This window comes from Acipenser ruthenus, chromosome 13 (assembly GCF_902713425.1).
Source record: "Acipenser ruthenus chromosome 13, fAciRut3.2 maternal haplotype, whole genome shotgun sequence".
In the NCBI taxonomy this organism is placed as follows: domain Eukaryota; kingdom Metazoa; phylum Chordata; class Actinopteri; order Acipenseriformes; family Acipenseridae; genus Acipenser; species Acipenser ruthenus.
The window spans coordinates 39,458,325-39,476,946 of record NC_081201.1 but is presented as its reverse complement, the minus strand read 5'-3'; the positions used below and the strand labels follow the sequence as shown (position 1 = coordinate 39,476,946).

General features: G+C 39.1%; 1 protein-coding gene across 1 annotated transcript in view; it reads left to right on the top strand.

Moving 5' to 3' along the window:
• Positions 1-4,624: 4,624 nt before the first annotated feature.
• The window catches only part of LOC117418251 (GDNF family receptor alpha-1-like), a 49,032-nt gene continuing 35,034 nt past the window's right edge, over positions 4,625-18,622 (top strand). Inside the window, exons 1-3 of the mRNA XM_034031083.3 lie at positions 4,625-5,709; positions 6,372-6,677; positions 7,770-7,853. Of these exons, the coding sequence (XP_033886974.3) occupies positions 5,670-5,709; positions 6,372-6,677; positions 7,770-7,853 (430 nt within the window). The 5' untranslated portion in view covers positions 4,625-5,669. The remainder of the gene's footprint in view (positions 5,710-6,371; positions 6,678-7,769; positions 7,854-18,622) is intronic.

Here is an 18,622-nt window from a genome sequence, read left to right as displayed (position 1 = left end):
TCACATGCTTTTGAATGGAAAAATGAACTTGCTTCTTTGAGCAAAGTCAAAAGCTAATGTTCAGGCTTAATATCATATGCAGTAATAACAATTGTACAGAGACATATTGTAATGGAAATGAAATAATGCTTTATGCAAGTTGAAACTTTAGTCATCCGTGTACTGCAGATTGCTGCATTTTCCACACCTCATCCTATTCCCCTAAATAATGAAGCATGAATGAAGACTTATATGTCTATTGCTTTAATACTATGTGTCAAAACTGTATACATTAGTGAGACAGTGCATGAAATAGGAAGACAACTAGCTTTGCAAATGTAAAACCTTCAAAGACATTTTGCTGTCAATACAGATTCCACTTACTTAACAAAATGTACATATATGTGGTTTATTACTCTCTTACGCTGGTTGTGCACCATAAATACCACGTATTATTATTATTATTATTATTATTTATTTCTTAGCAGACGCCCTTATCCAGGGCGACTTACAATCGTAAGCAAAAACATTTCAAGCGTTACAATACAAGTAATACAATAAGAGCAAGAAATACAATAACTTTTGTTCAAGTAAAGTACAAGTTTGACAAACCACAATTCAATAATACAGCAGGTAATAGTGATAGTTACATCAGGATATGATTAAATAGTGATAGTTACATCAGGATGTGATTAAATACAAGGTACTACAGGTTAAAAACTTGGCAGATTACAGTATTCTGAAGTACAGGATTAAATGCAGTAAAATAGGGGCAGATAAGAGCAAAATAAAGCACATTTACATGAAGGGTGATAGTGTCCCAGGATACAAACAGAGGAGTTCTACAGGTGCTCTTTGAAGAGGTGAGTCTTAAGGAGGCGCCGGAATGTGGTCAGGGACTGGGCAGTCCTGACATCTGTAGGAAGGTCATTCCACCACTGCGGAGCAAGGGTGGAGAAGGAGCGGGCTCTGGAGGCAGGGGAGCGTAGCGGTGGTAGAGCTAGTCTTCTAGATAGATAGATAGACAGATAGATAGGAAGGAGGAGAATATTAAACTAGAAATAGTAATTGAATGTTTAAGGAGTTATTTCAAAACAGAAAATATACTTAGAAAGTGTTTTTACAGCCATTTGCACAATACCTTAAATAATAATGCGTGGTTAGGTCTTTCAAATGTTAAAAACGCGAATTATTTAGGACGGGTGGTGTGCAGAGGGCATTATAGCGAACTCGCTCAAAGCGTTCCCAATTACAGTCAAAGCAGATTTTTAGAAACATAAGTAAATAATAAAAACACTACATGCAAGACAGCCTGTGTTTCCTGAATACTACAGCCGGGTGTCGCTGTGAAACAGTCGTTTGTTGAAACTAATCCAGATATATAATAACACAAATAATACAGATAGTAGCCGGTGGGTGTATGTGTGTGTGTGTGTGCAGTATGTAATGAAAATACAGCTATTTCACCAGCGTACACCCAGAGGACCGGTAAACGCTCTTATGCTAAATTAACAAACGGCATGATTTAAGGTCCCCACTGAGCAGTAAAATGCGCACCACATTTTAGTTATGCCCCAATTCATCACAGCTGCATTTAAGTTAGCGATTAGAGCTGCCAGGAAAAGTATTGCTTGACGTTTGTAAGCAGTCAGCAATCGATAGCTTTAATTATGTGCCATTTGCTCCTTTAAGATTTTTTCACATATTTTTATTTTTATTTCATTATATTCATTTGCCTTACTGCAAAGAAAAAAATGCTTTTGAACTAGTGCCATGAAGCACATTAAAGTGTGAACGAGAACTCGTTTATATAGACAGTGAGGACTATATAATTGTGACATTCATTTACAAAATTAATAGCGACTATTGATTGAAAGGTTTGCATGAAATCCAGATTTATACGGCACACCTTCATAGTGAGGTAGGCATAATTGTGTCCCGCTGCAAATAATCTGCAGACATCATCATCTTCAATAATATAAAAATAATGTAAATCATTTGAATAAAAAAAATTTAATGGCTACCTTGAGCCTGAAGGAAATGTATTTTCTACTTTTCATTAAAAAAGTGTAGTGAATGTGGATTTTTTTTTAGTAATGTAAATTCTGATGGTATTTAATTAATTCTGACAGCTGAGAAATACACTTCAAGTCTGTTAAATGTGTGTTTTGACACAAACCTCTGAGTCTTTGAGACGTGTTGGTGTTGATACAATGCCGACAATAGGCTTATTTTTTGCATTTTCCAGTCATACATGTACAATCACACACAATAAGACAGGAGTAATTATTTAATGTATGTTTTTTTATGAATACAATAGTTTGCTTTTCATGAAATTGTTCTAAACGTGTTAGTTTCTTTTTTTAAAAGCTCATGAATATCAAACGTTTACTCTCACCTGTCTGCAATTCCAGGTTTTTAGAAGGAGCTACAGACTAGTCGTGTGCGAATGTATCAGAACACCTCCAGATTGATTGATATCCTTATATACCTGCCTGCATGAGAATGTCAATGTTCGGTCAGTACTCAGTGATATAGAAACAACAGGCACCGATGTGTGAAAAGGTTAGACAACTTTGTGCTTTAATTAGGCATAAGTAACAAAATAACTATATACATATGCGTTTTGTAAAGGGTAAGAACAGTTTGTTTCAACAGTTCTACACAGAGGCACATCACAGCTTTCACACTTCCAAGGCGTTCTGATGTTCTTCGCTTCTGTTCTTCTGCAATAAGCACGGTTCTGTCTCCCTGGTTTTGTCTTGGATTATGAAGCAGTCTCACCTAACTCTGCAGCTGGCTCTGGCAAGTGACGCATATCATAGGCAGACACCCGTGATGCTGTCTGCATGGGATGCGGTTCACCTGCCGGTTCAAAAAACAAAGCTCTCCTGAACATCTTTTGGGTATCTGGCTGTTTCCCAAATTGCTCACATATCTCTGTGAGTAGAATGAAGCTATTTACAGCAGCAACACCAATACAATGAAACAATAATGTTTTGTAACATGTTTTTGTAACATTATATATTTTACATAAGCGTGCAACATACTATTTTATAATAATAATAATAATAATAATAATAATAATAATAATAATAATAATAATAATAATAATAATGAATGTTAAAAACGTGTGGTCAAACTGTAAAGCATGCCTTTATTAAACGGACAGCTAAACTGGCTTAAGAGAACTGACCTCCTGGGACATTGACATGGAACTCAGGAATCGACGTCTGTTTTTAGCAACCTGTGGTTTCTAGTTTCAGCTCGGTCTTCATATCGAATTCTCAAATGAATAGGGCTGGAGTCTGACATATGGCAACATGAAATCTCTCTCTCTCTCTCTCTCTCTCTCTCGCTCTCTCGCTCTGTCTCTTGGAGGGAGGAGGTTAGGGGATCTTTATGTTATGGTTATTTTATTTGTGAACTAGCACTATTTGAAGGGCAAGTTTTTGCTTGGAATACGTTTAAAGTACAGGTCTGTTAGTTTACAAGTTGCACTTGGTTAATATGCTTGCTTTATTTAAAGTATACTCTGAACATACAAACCATATGCGTCTAAACTATTCATTGGTTCCGAAATAATAATAATAATAATAATAATAATAATAATAATAATAATAATAATAATAATAATAATAATAATAATAATAAAGTTGTACAATCCTGCTTTGTTTTGTTGTCGGTAACGTAAAGTCACCTTCAATATTAAGGCCACCATCTGCAGTCTCAAACGTATTAAATTAACTCCTAAAAAACTGTGAATGTTACATTGCATTGTATAGAGTACATTGCATTCTATAGAGTACATTACATTTTATAGAGTACATTGCATTCTATAGAGTACATTACATTTTATAGAGTACATTGCATTTTTGTACCATCTGTTGCAACCTTTGTGACACATGCCACTTTTGATCTGATAACAGACAATAAAGCCCATATAGCCTGCAGACATTGTCCCAGTATAGTATTCGAGGTAGTCCTAACATAAGCACTAACTTCAAAATGAGCAACTACATAGCAACACCAGCCTGTTTCGTAAATGTACGCATTTGATATTAGCACTGTTAAGAATGGACTACCGCAGGAATGAGCAGGCTTACTAAGATACTCTCATTCGAGGGTGCACTGTTATACAGCTTACTGTGGTGGACCCATTAGCTTCTATTCTACCTTCTTTAAAAGTTCTGTCATGCACTGTTACCTAATACACAGCTCCAACTCTGCAAATGTATTGTCACAAATACCTTGTGTTAATCAATGCTGGTACGAGAATACCTTGTATTAATCAATGCTGGTACGAGAATACCTTGTATTAATCAATGCTGGTGCGATACCACGCTGCCATGTGGACTGCTATCAGTGTAGCACACAGTTTGCTTTCCCCTGGAATGTGTTTACAGCGCATATCTTTGCATTTACATATTGCACTTGGTTATTATGTAGTGATGTATTTAATCTGCGCTCTGAAAAATGGAAACCCATATTGCTCAGAGTGTATGAATCATTTCCGAGCATGACCGCATTGCTATAGTCTGCTGGTTATCCCATCCCCTTTATCTCGCCACTTGCTGGTGCGCCTTAGTAAAAGGTCGTTTTTTTATCCCTCAACACTAAAAGAATGACATCAGAACCTCTAGTGCAATGGATCTTATTTGATTGGTAAAACAGAAGGGGTCAGTCATTTTCTCCAAGTTGCAAAGTCTAATACCTCTTGCTTTCTTAAACTTTGGGAGATGACGAATACCCTGGCTTTGTTCTTTTAAAGTAATATAAAAAATATGCCATTAAAAACAAAACGAAAACACCTCAACTTTGTTTAAATATGAATTTAAACCTTGCTTGGAATAAAAACAAATAACAAACTCTCACTGTAAGGAAAAGGGTGTCGCATTGTACCCGTACGCAGTGATATATCACTGGGGAAACCTGCTTCAATAATTTCCTTAACTTTGAAATCCATTTATAGCACAACAGATATTCATCAAACGTTATCGCTCCATCCTCGTGGGAGACAGCAGCGCCGCAGCGGAGGTACTTTCAAGCGCGGAGCCGGTTCCGATTGCCCAGCAAATACAGCGGAAATTGGGGGAACAAGACAAAACAAAAGCTGTACACGATCACTGGTCCTATCATACACATCGCCCGTGTCGAGTGAGATAAACCGGAAAAATAAACGGGGAGCGAGACATTGAGCCTGCTGTATGAGCGGCTGATCAGCGCTCTTAAAAACCTGGAAAGGTTTTGAATTGGAAGCCTCTTCTGATTGGGGTTAGTGCAACTGCGTGGATGCATCATTGCGAGTTCAGACTGAAGCCAGCGCTGGTTGGCACGGCACTGCAGTTTGGAGATCGCCTGGATTGTATACCGTATATTTCTTGTTTACCTTGCAGTGTTACTTGGTAGAGTCACTGACGCGCTAGATCATTTAAGGACTGCTGCTGATTGTAATGTTTGTTTGTTGATCGCTCTCTTGTTTTGCGTTACATTGGAAGGTTTTGAATGGAAAACGCACTTGCCTGGTTATTTTTGGATAGTCAGTGGCTTCTTAAAACTCAATGGATCTGAATTTGGATTGTTTGGATGGTTCAGGATTGTCACACTTCTGATTCCCTCTGGGAGCTACACGACTTTAAATAAAGATACCTTTATTAAACACGACAAAACAACAAGGGAAACGCTACGCAATGATGCTTGCAAGTTTCTACTTCGTGTTGCCTCTGTTGGGTAAGTGCAGCTTTGTCAAAATAATGGAATTGAAATACAAATTAATTACGATCACACTATTAAACTGTGTTCCAATAGCATTACACACGATTGATAGTTCACATTCAATTAATAACGATGGCAGATGTTTATTGCATTTATTCATAACAGGAACCATCGCACAGAGAATACGATTTGAAAGACAATGCCAGTATTATAGAGATAGCCTTTTTATATGTTTCCGTACTTGGAAGAATTGGGAAGAATGTACTACTTTTAAATATATGGCACTGTATACTGAACTAGTATAACGCAATGCTACAATTTTTTTTTTTAATCTGTCGATTTGTTTTTAATAGAGGACTGTGGTATTTTGGTATCGGATTGCAATAGTTAGATTGTGTTTGATGCGCTTTATATGGGATTTAGAAAACGATGGTCATAAAGTTCAGTACCGATATATATATATATATATATATATATATATATATATATATATATATATATATATATATATATATATATAGTTTAATTTTAAACGGTTATGGATAACTGATAGTATATTAACATTTAAACTTGTTATTGTTCATTAAAATACAAAATGTGATGAGCAGTTAATTTAACGGTGTTAACGGCAAATGTAGGACCAGCAAAATGAATAAGGGTTATCGTTTCTGTTACAGATGTAGTTTTGTCGGCAGACGTGAATGTGGTGTCAGGTTCTAACCGACTGGACTGCGTTAAAGCGAGCGAGCAGTGCCTGAAGGAACACAGCTGCAGCACCAAGTACCGCACGCTGAGGCAGTGCGTGGCGGGCAAAGAGAGCAATTTCAGCATGGCGTATTCGGGACAGGAGGCGAAGGACGAGTGCAGGATTGCCATGGATGCCCTCAAGCAGAGCCCCTTGTTCAACTGCAGATGTAAAAGGGCTATGAAGAAAGAAAAGAACTGCCTGCGCATATACTGGAGCATTTACCAAAGTTTACAGGGTACGGTACTATAAACTCTCCAAAAAAGAATCCCACATTAACAGGAAAGAAGTGATTTTAACATCAGTGTTCTCTAAGTAATGCAGGTCGCTTGTAGTAATGCGCAAGGTGCAATGTGAAAACGAGTGCAAAGTTGCTGCATGGATATAAAGTCGATGCATGCATGTAAAGATCTGATAGCTTGCCTGTGATTAGGTCAGAATTCAGGGCTCAGTTGGAAATGTAAGGTCTATGCATTAAGCAGATTCCTTCAATTATGTGAAAACTACTTTGGTGACTTGACAGGTTTATTGAGCACCTCAGAGCTAGTTGGATGCTGGTGGTAATATAAACACTGTGAGCTAGCATACATCCATTCTAGCGTAGCCTGTCCAAAATGAGCAATCACCCATTGTGGGAAGAACAGCATTCAGGGACCTGCCCCCAGTTACTTAAACTTTCTCATTTCCTCACACATCCTGTCATATCTCCATTCTTTTAATTAGTTTTTTTTTTCAAACGTCAATAGTGAACTTTTGGGAAAGCGCGTTATCTTCTACAATTAAAGTTTAATACAATGAATGCTGGATTAACCGCAACAAAAAAGAAGGTATTTTCAGGTACAACATTAAATATTTATAATGTGATGTGGCTAGTTCGATGCAGTCTTTAAAACGCCCGTTTACTGATTTCCCATAACACAATCGGTTGCTGTTGAATATTTTCTTAGAGCCACACTTTAAGGTATTTGTCAGTTCACTTGAAGAAGTCGAGAATTGATCATGAATTGATGATTAATTCCTTGAAATCTACAGCTATTCGGTATTAAAATGTCAACCTGTTATTGTTATCAGATATCAAGTTTGTTTTAAACGATCACCTTGCATTTAAAGACATCACAATAGCTTTTCGTTTCTTATGTACTGTTCTATGACTCAGCTGAGACTGAAGTCTGATATAATGCATTATTGTGTGTTTCTTTTGATCTGGCCAGTAACTAAACGTTTTTAATGCGTTCTAACACAGCTGCTGTATTTGTATATTTCTCAATGAATGAGGACATCCCGTTATAAAACAGTTACTCACAAAACATGTCTAACTTTTCCATTTTAGGAAATGATTTGCTGGAGGAATCTCCGTATGAAGCAGTGAACAACAGACTTTCTGACATATTCCGACTTGCTCCCATCGTTTCAGGTAAATACTATATTTATATTGGGATGTTTTGGAGCGCTTGTTTAGTTTTGAGCGCTTGTTTCATATGGGAGAAAGATATAACAAGCAGAACTGTGAATTTACAGTAGAGCTGTGATGCTTGTTAAATTGTGCTCTGAAAAACCAGTACGCAGAGGCAACGTAAATCTACCTTCCATCCGGTTTTCTTTTGAAAATGCTAACAGTTGTGCTTTACATGAAAGGAGGTTGTTCACACATTTATCACCATTTTGAGCGGATCTGTGGACTTTTTTTAGTATGTTCACACAAGTATTCACTGTATGGCGCCACCACATCAAGAAGCACAATTTGACTTTTTAAAGACGGTTTGCTGCGGCCTCGCTGGTTCTGCTCGGTTCAGATGGTTTGCTGCGGCCTCGCTGGTTCTGCTCGGTTCAGATGGTTTGCTGCGGCCTCGCTGGTTCTGCTCGGTTCAGATGGTTTGCTGCGGCCTCGCTGGTTCTGCTGGGTTCAGATGGTTTGCTGCGGCCTCGCTGGTTCTGCTCGGTTCAGATGGTTTGCTGCGGCCTCGCTGGTTCTGCTCGGTTCAGATGGTTTGCTGCGGCCTCGCTGGTTCTGCTCGGTTCAGATGGTTTGCTGCGGCCTCGCTGGTTCTGCTCGGTTCAGATGGTTTGCTGCGGCCTCGCTGGTTCTGCTCGGTTCAGATGGTTTGCTGCGGCCTCGCTGGTTCTGCTCGGTTCAGATGGTTTGCTGCGGCCTCGCTGGTTCTGCTCGGTTCAGATGGTTTGCTGCTGCCTCGCTGGTTCTACTCGGCTCATCCTTACTTTATTGTTTTTAAAAAGTTACAATTCGTGCCTCTAGGTGGCAATCTAGTTCCCTGATTTGGAATCTTAAAATACTGAGTAGAGATTGCAATCTGATTGATGTAAATTACCTGCCAACTATATTAGGCACTGACTGGGTGTGGGGAGGCTGAGCAGACGAGTTGGGATGCTTTTACATATTTAGTTTATTGCCCCTTCAGAGTAAATGTATCCCTTTGTGGCCACTGTGTTTTACTGAAATGACCAGTGTAGTTTCAGCCAGTTTAAAAAAAAAAAAAAATGAGTAGCCTGGGTGTAGCAGATGTCAATATAATACAACAGAAACATGCCTTCAAGTGTCTTATACCTACTGTATGCACTTTTTAAAATATAATTTTAGCTTATAATGGGGACGGGACATATGCCCTATGCTTCACTGTATTTAATGTATTATGCATTGTTCCTTACTATCTTGTAAAGCACTTTGTGATGGTGGTCCACAATTAAAGGTGCTATATAAAATAAAGATTGATTGATATAGACATCCTAAATATTATCACCCTCATTCTTTTTTGCAGGGATTGCACAGAGATGAAACTGTATAAGATGCAATATAGTTCATGCCTTGGTTTGTCTTGCACTTCTGCAAAGGAAGGCCTTGAAATACAAATATAGTAGCTGTACTCCTAGTTGCTGAATGAGCATTTTGTTTTGTTTTTTTATGCATGCAGGATTTGCAGTTTCATTAAAGCTGGGATGAGGCATCGCATAGCTTTTTGTGTGCAGTGTGTTTAAAATCACACAATGTGCAGAAGTCAATTTACATTTTAAAATCTCGTTTCGTAGCAGTGCTGGCTGTATACATGGTTCCAATGAAAGGGGCTCAGTAAATCTGAAGCACAATTACTGAGTCTGTTCAACATCTCACACCATATTGAATAAAAACACAGAGGGCAAGTGCAAGAAGCACCGTGTAATTGTGCATTCTCCAGGGATGTGCTGTAGCTCCTCCGGTAATTGCATGCAGCCGTGTAATACTGGAGAAGGGACCCTGATCTAATTGTATGTAACCGGAAACATAGATGATATAAAAACCATATAAAAAAAAAATCAGTTTCTGAACTTGTGGTTTGGGCTCTATGGTCACATGATGATCATTCAAAAGGGAGCTTGAAAAATATCTGTTCCGTAGAATACTCTAAGTTATTAATGGATAAGAATCTCCTGATTGACAGTACGATTTATACAGTGTAGTTTGTACATTAGTCTTTTTGCCTTCTTAATGCACAGGCTCAGTAGTGTACTGTCACTTTCTATCCAGAGGGTAATTGCACAGTGATTTGATTTAGAATAATATCAATGACCGACACAGGAAAGTGACTTACAGAATAACCAAGCAGTATATTATGTGTTTAACCTTCAGCATATCTGTATAATTGTACCATCTTCCTAATGCTATGACATTCGCAATGCAAAGGGTTCTGGAAATTTATATATTAAATAACAAAGGGTCTGGTTGGAATTGAATGGAATGGAAGTGCCAAGGTTGCCTCCCCTGCATTTGATGGTGTTAACCTGCAGAGTTAAAACTCACTTGATTATTTCAGGTTAGGGTTAGGGTCAGGGTTAGGGTCAGGGTCAGGGTCAGGGTTATGGAATGGAATGGAAGTGCCAAGGTTGCCTCCCCTGCATTTGATGGTGTTAATCTGCAGAGTTAAAACTCACTTGATTATTTCAGGTTAGAGTTAGGGTTAGGGTTAGGGTTAGAGTTAGGGTTAGGGTCAGGGTTAGGGTCAGGGTTAGGGTCAGGGTCAGGGTTAGGGTCAGGGTTAGGGTTATGGAATGGATTGAAGTGGCTGATTGATTTGGATGGCTGAACCAGTGTTTGTGTGATGCAACATGTCTTTTAAGATTTAAGAAAGTTCCACTCTACCTCCAGTGACCTTTACCATTTAATAAATCGCTGATCCAAAAAAACAAAACATTTTGCTAGAACTCAGGCTATGTCTTCATTTTGTTCAAGTTGTAGTTAAAAAAATAAAATCAATCACAAGCTATAAAGTGGTGCAGAAACGTATGGTGTGCTTGTTATTATATACCTAAGAGAATCTGTATTCCAAGACTGAATGTAACCCAAACCAGAGTATTTATCTACACATTGAAACACTAGAAGCTTGAGACCTGCAGTGGGTTTCACAGCCAATGAGGTGAATTTTGACTGCTGGTTTGTACTGTAAGGAAAGCACAGTGCAATTATTCAGCGTGTTGATGAAACTCCTTTAATGTCAAGCCACTGTCATTTACTGTTCTCTGCTCAGACAAGAAACATGAAGCATGAGGAGAAATGTGGCACATAATGTAATAGCAGACTCTGGTAGAGATATTTCAGTCTCTCCTGAAATTGTACAAATGATAGGGTAGGAGTAAAAGAGCTGAGGACATCAAACAATTTAGAAGAGAAGCCATGAATAAAAATGAGTCTGAGCTCTGGTCTTTATATCATTTCATCATTGTCTGATGTCTTCAGAGCACACTTCTCAGTAAATTGTTTGTCATTCCAGCTACTGATGTGTTACAGCTCAGTGTGCAAAAAAAAATATGGGGACACATTCTGGAGTATATGAGTTTACAAACTAGCATTTTGTACAATGTAGTTCGGTTGCTTTGTATGTTATTTCAGCTCATATGGTATGTGGGAATGTGGGCAGCACTGTTTTAGACTTTTAAATTACTGAGAGGATAATAAGCTTTATTTTTGGTAAATGTATTTGCAAGAAGAGAAGTGAGTGGGCGAAATCTTTAAGCTGTGTGATGTTTCATGCCAAGATGTTAGCGCCATTACTATGTACGGGTTTGAGTTTCTTTCTTTATTTTATGGTGTTAGTGGCTCACATTTTTTTCTTTTTTAACTCATTCTTGAAAATGATGTCATTTTAAAGGATAGTGTCCTGGATTTGGTATGGTCTCTTAGGTGTACATCTGCATATAAGGCATCATCATTTTAAGGGGAGGGAGAGAGGGAGGGGTTACCTGAGTGCTAATCAACAGAGCCCATGCTCAACATAGTACAACAACACTATGGATTTAGTGCATTGCAATCCTTTCTTCTCAGCTCAACGCATTGAGCTCTTGATGATGGTCATCTCTGTCAGGTATATACTTGACGGGAAATCCAAAGAGAGGGGGTTTCAATGTTTTCAAATTGCTACAGATGCTTTCAAGCCTTTTAGTCCATCCGCTAAATAAGCTCTTTGAAATAAAAACTATTCTTTCATCACACTGACATTCTAGTTTAAAAGGGCGACTTCGGCCAAATTGATTTGTGAAGCAACAGCCAATGAAAAAAGAATTCCAGATCAACGAAGGAACTCTTCACAGATCTGTATGTAAAAGCGTCTTCCTTCGGATGGTTTAAGGTACAGAGAGGTGCTGTAGGTGTTGACATCCTCTAGGGATTTCTAGATTATTCCTCTTAGGAGCATGCAATACATGCTTTTTTCGTATTGGGATGGGTCCACAGCCCAGACTGTTTTGAACCCAGTCCAGCATTGCTGGAGTGAGTTAAAGAGGTTGGTGAAAAGTAGGCAGTCTTTAAGTATTAGGCTGCTGAATTAAGAATGTAATGAACTACTGTAGTAGCTGTACATTCAGACAGCTACATGATTATCAAAAGAAACACAGGGTTTTAGTTTGGTTCGATTGAAGAGCTTGTAAATGAAAACGGCGACTCCTGGCAAGCTCTGTCCTGAGCGTGCATGCACTCTGCCAGTCTCTCACGCTTTACTTTAATGTAATGTCAGATTCCAGCACCTGTTTCATGCTTTTGTTTGAGTAAATCTTCTGTTATGCCACCCTGCACCTGAAAAAAATAGGTTCAGTGGCCAATTGCCCCCAGGGTATAGAAGTGAAATTGGAAAAGAAGTGAAAGCACAGGACTTTGAGATGAATGTCTACCTTCAATGCAATTTCCTCATCTGAAGCAAAGGGCTGTGCTGCAGGATCGTGCTGGCAGCTGATAATGGTTCTTCAAAGCAGAATTTGTATGTTGAAAGAGAGCAAGGAGTCAGAGACCTTGTCAGAGGAACAGAGGGTTGATATTTTATACATTCTTAATTGCCTTCGTTGCAAACTTTTAACATTTTTCGGTATCTCTTTTTATTCACCTTGCACTTGAGAGAAGCTGCGCTACATCGAAATGTCGTCTTGCCACTGATATCCTTCCAGGACATCTCCGAGTTGAATCAATGATTCAAATCCCTTTGCAGTAAAGTTTAACTTACAGGATTAGGCTGTTGTGCAGGTCTGCATTCAATACTGTGTGCGTGACTGTAGAGTATCTTTTTACAGTTTCATCATCTGCTGTGTCTGCACCAATCAGGGAGGTGGGATAGCAAGGACACAGAGCTGACAGCCTTGGACACGGACACCTGCAGAATTGCCAGTTCCAAAGTAGTGCATTAAACCAGTTGCTTGAATGGCTTACTGGCTTGTCTAAACTGGCTATTTAAAGTTGAGTTACAGTGAAGATATGACACACAAGTCAGCAATAGCAGGGCACCTCGGATTGTATGGCATTTACTGCAAATAGACAATCACAAACCATTTTTGCAAAGCATCTGCAGTTTCTTTTTCTGTTTAGTGCAGTTTTGTATTTTTTAGTTACAGAAATGAAATTCACAGCTGCATCTAAATCCTCTGTGATGCTCGTGACGTCGGCAGGGATATTCAGTTGCTTTGTGTTGCAGTTTTAGCTTTTTATTGTGAAAAACACCAGAAGAGATTTTCTTCCTCTCGCTCAGTTTCACACATGGTTCTGAACTGTGGGAGTGATTTAATCCTGTCAATAACAGCGTTTGAGTTACCAGGAAGCAGGCAATACAAGGAAATGTACCTGCAGTTACTGCTTGCACTATGCCTTACAGTTTTTTTTTTACACATCAGTGTTTATTACTGTTGTGTATGACTGGTGTCAGGTGGTCGTTTGTTCAGACAGGTGCACCTCATGTATGAAGACTCAAGACTGCAGAGTTTTCAGTGTGCAAAGTTAAGAATAATGTACAGTCATTTCCAGAAATGCCCAGGTACGTGTATAGCAAGCATGGCTGGGAAGCCTTGGTTATACCCCCTGTATAATGTGCTCCAATTGTATACTCGCCAAGACAAAACTCCTATAGTAGACCCCTACGTTTTAGGCATTGTTTTTTGAAGGCTGTTTCTAAACATTCTCATAGCCTAAACATTGGCCTGTGTGTTACTCGGAACACACGCATGCACCGTTTACTCAAGCTGTGGGCTCAAACAGTCCTGCAGCAGCAGCCCAAAGCAATGCTTTTGAACCATCTCTAATGTGTTTTGTTGTACTTTTCAGTTAAATATTAACAGCCTTAATATGGTGTCATTATAATGATGTTGTAAAAGATAGCATAACACAGACACAAAAACCAGCATGCACATGAGCAATAAATGTGTGCTTTGAACATGCTGGCTGATGCAGCAAGCACAGCACAGTGGTGATTTGTATTGTGCAGTATTCTCCACGGGACACAAGTCAATACCAAGTGTAAGTGCACCAACAGTGTTGGATCAGGTTATGCCAGACTACATCAAGCCCTGTGGAGCTGCTGTTTTATCGACCAATCTATGCTGTTAACATGGTGATAAGCACAGTAAATGCAATGTAAATTAATGTGAGGTGTATCCTGCTTAGGTTTGTGGAGCCTGCTGAGAAGGTGTGTGTGTTGCTGCGGTGATCCTTGTTATCAATGCAACTTTGATAGTCACTAAAAAAGGCTAGTGGGTATAACCAGAACATACTAAAAAAAACAAAAAACGAAAACCTGGTACAGCATACAGTACAGTACAGTACAGTACAGTAGGATAAGTCTCCTGTACAGTACAGTACAGTAGGATAAGTCTCCTGTACAGTACAGTATAGTACAGTAGGATAAGTCTCCTGTACAGTACAGTACAGTACAGTAGGATAAGTCTCCTGTACAAGCATTTTATCTTTAACATGTTTAATGAATCCCTTTAAAATGAAACCCCACTATTATGGCACTCAGGACTCTGTGTAAATCACTACATAGCAGCGGCAGTATCAAGTAGACCAGTCTGGCTATCCTAAAGCTATATGAAACATAACATAACTGGAAGTGACTCCTGTTGTAATCTCCATTTCCAACAGGGATACAGTGTCCTTGACAATTCTTTTTAGGCCCCTGAGATGAAGCTTTCATGCCTGACTTACAGTGATTATCATTATTATTATTATTATTTATTTCTTAGCAGACACCCTTATCCAGGGCGACTTACAATTGTTACAAGTTATCACATAATTTTTTACATACAATTACATGATTTTTTACACAATATTACATACAATTACCCATTTATACAGTTGGGTTTTTACTGGAGCAATCTAGGTAAAGTACCTTGCTCAAGGGTACAGCAGCAGTGTCCCCCACCTGGGATTGAACCCACGACCCGCCGGTCAAGAGTCCAGAGCCCTAACCACTACTCAACACTGGGTGCGCTGAGGAAGGGAGCTGTTCTGAGCAGCTCAGTGAAAGAACCCTCTTAACAGCATGCTGAGTTCCATCCCCCTGAGCAGCTCAGTGAAAGGACCCTCTTAACAGCATGCTGAGTTCCACCCCCCTGAGCAGCTCAGAGCTGCAGAGCAGGTTTTATCTCGCTCTGAGCCGCTCATTTATTTAATGCAACCACTGTGTCCGTGCTGTTGCTATGGCACTCGCAACCCTTTCTTAAAAGCCAGTCAGTGCTGTTCATGACTTTTTAAATACCTCACTTCCTTCCTGTCACTTATTGGGATTCTAACACCAAGCCCTTTACCCCCTTGCGTTACCTGAGACTCAAGATCTACGGTTGTAGCTCACAGTTACATGTGCTGAGCAGCATTGCTCAAGTGTTCTGTCACTTACACAAGTTACTGTATGGCCTTGCTGCCTATAGAAGGCGCAATGCAGGGCCACTTTTAAAAATAGTTTTGAAACACATTGGAATACTAAAAAAAAAAAAGTAGTTCAGGTTTCTCGTGTGCAACATTTCAACAAAACCCAATTTTCAAATTCCACAATGTGCTTTATAAGGTGTATTATGAATGTGAAAAGCCGTTCCAGTGGACCTGTTTGGCATATTATCTATTGCCTCGTTTCCATGGACACACAACTTGAGTGCGCTCAAATTGGTCTTAATTCTCCCAGAACTCGAGTTGATGGACAACTGGAGTTGGTGAAAAAGGAGGCGTTTCCATGATTTTCTGAGTAACCCGAGTTATCTCGTGACTTGGACAGGAAATACTTGCGAGTTAAAGGTCAAGACGTGCATTCGCTGCAGACGGTATTACAGTGAAATTGTCAAATTGATTTAAAAGATAAATCCATCTAGATAGCTGGTATGCAGAACAGGGAAAGAAGCGCTAGACACGGGAAATAATGTGTCAGATGCCAAGACTGTAACAAAGTGGCTGATTGTTATTGTCGATACCAGACACCCATAAACAAAAACAAGTCCATAAACAAAACAAAACGTTAAAATAAATTTGTTCTGCACTGTATAAAACAAAGCTGATTTTACCAGTGCTCGCTAATCTAACTGATTAGAAGGCCTTTTTTGTTCTCCAAGTTGCTGCAGTGACATCGTAGATGCTAGTATAACAAGTTAGTGTAAATGAGATACTGTTTTAGCAGAACAATTTAATTAGTAAACATTTGTTTGAATCGTTTTGGAATTAAAAGCATAAATGCAAAACTTCGTACCATTCTTCTTTGTGACCGTGAAAAACAGCAATTAAAAAAACGTCAAAATCTCCCAAGTTAGCAAATCCGCCGAATTTAATACCAGCCAAAATGTCCCGTTTTGCGGTTCTTTCCCGACCCCTACAACATTTTTGATTGACATTTAGTGATCTAATTTCCTCCCAGCCCGAGCTCAGGCTGTATAATTCAGGCCAGCCCGAGGAGTGAAATCAGACCAGATCATTGGGGCTCCCGCCCGAATTGGGAGCCAACTCGAGTAATTTAAAAACATAGAAACGGAGATGTGGGGGGTGGGGGGTGGGCAACTCGAGCACCTGGTTATGTGGTTCATGGAAACGTGGTATATGTGTCTGTGCAGCTGGAGACACCTTCGGAGTCTACTTCTCAAGTACTTGAGAGTACAATGGAGAGCCATAATTGGTAGTAAAACGTTATACATTGATCAACTACAGCAGCTGAAACATTTTCAGGCTACCTGAAGTTTTGTTAAATTATATTCAGTAATAAAAGAAAAAGAGAAAGAAAAAGTACAGCCTACAGAATTGTGTTAATGCTGCTTGTAAAATCTGCTGATGCTGCACATGTTCATGTACAACTGTGCCTGTTGCCAGTGCAAGCTCACGTCTTCTTTCTATATAGCTGAACAATGCAGTGCACACCTCTGTGTGATTTAGCAGGACAGGCTGGCTAACATACCCTCCCAGTACGAGAAGTGGAACAGGAGCCGCTGATCGTATCAGTGCGTCTTAAAAACCTGTCGCAATGAAACTCCTCCCCATGTGCCTGACTGCACTATAGAAGAAGCCCAATCTGAGAACATTAATGGAAAATGAACTGCAGATAAGGAGGCCTGCATCATTATTCTCCTTGCTTAAAGCTCCCACATACTTCTCTTTCTGAATAATTCACAGCTAACAGCAGGCTAAGAAACACGTCCCATTAAGCCAGTGCTTGGAAGATGAACAGAATTGAAAAGGTGCTGAGATGCTTCATGTTATTTAAGTACTGCTGTCAATTAACATTTTTATCATGAACCTCAGAGGGACCTCCAAACCACTAAAGACACATTGTTCCAGTTCTCTAATATTATAGAAAGTTTTCCTTCAACTTGACCTGGTTGTTATTACAGTATGCTTCAGGACCTACTTGCTTTACACACCCATATTTAAAAGTAAACACAATTTAAGTTGACTGTTGTTAACATTCCACAAAACCACATTTTGAATCTGTTAATAATGTGCTATACCATGTACTTTGCTATCTGATGTGTACCACAGAAACTTGAGGCTGATCTCAGCTTTCTCTAAATTGTATTTTTTGTTTAGTGTATAAAGTGAGTTTCCAAAAGCTATCCTGATTATATGTTTGGTTGGTTCCAGTCCATTCATTTCTAGCATCAGTACAATGTGCTTCTTACTGTGGCTGTGATATTTTCCATTAAGTCACAATGTGAGAAGTTTGTGAAACCATTAGCGTTTTCCTAACAGTTTTCATTTCTTATCTGCCAAGCCTTTACTAAGTAATTACACAATCAAACAAGTCACAGCAGCTTGTAATTCACTGTTACATTTAACAAGACAGGGAATTGAAACAGCTTATAATATTTATTTACTGAAATACCAAGAGAAATGACACTAATTCAATAACACAATATTTCATGTTCTATAAGTCTGTTTAATACATGGTTATTAAAAGGATTCATGGTTTGGACATTCCTGTACTGATGCACTTTAATCAGATGTGTGTCTCAAAATTACATCAAGAAAATCAGAATCATATTTCAGTTTTTACTTGACACTGAGGCCTGTCACTGCTGTGAGGATGAGAACAAAGGGTAACCCTTTACACAAAGTGTCTGTAATTACTGTGCATTTACATGGCAGTTACATGGCAAATACGTGTGTACTTACTAGGGCTGCCAATTCATCACAGTTAACTTCTGCGATACTGCGTACATTTTTTGGGAGATTAATTTTTTTAACGCATGTTAATCGCACTCTTGTCTTTCCCCTCTTAGCATGCTGTAATTAATTTCCTGCTGCGCTGTTTGAGTGCATGCCAGGACTGAATGTGTGTAGTCATCGTTTGAATATAAAATTAGTCACAGAACCACATTATGTAGCAAAGCACTCACTGAAGGACTTGTGAATGGAACTTTATTTTTTAAAAACTTTGTGATGGTTCATTGGATAGAAAGAGGGTTGCTTGTATC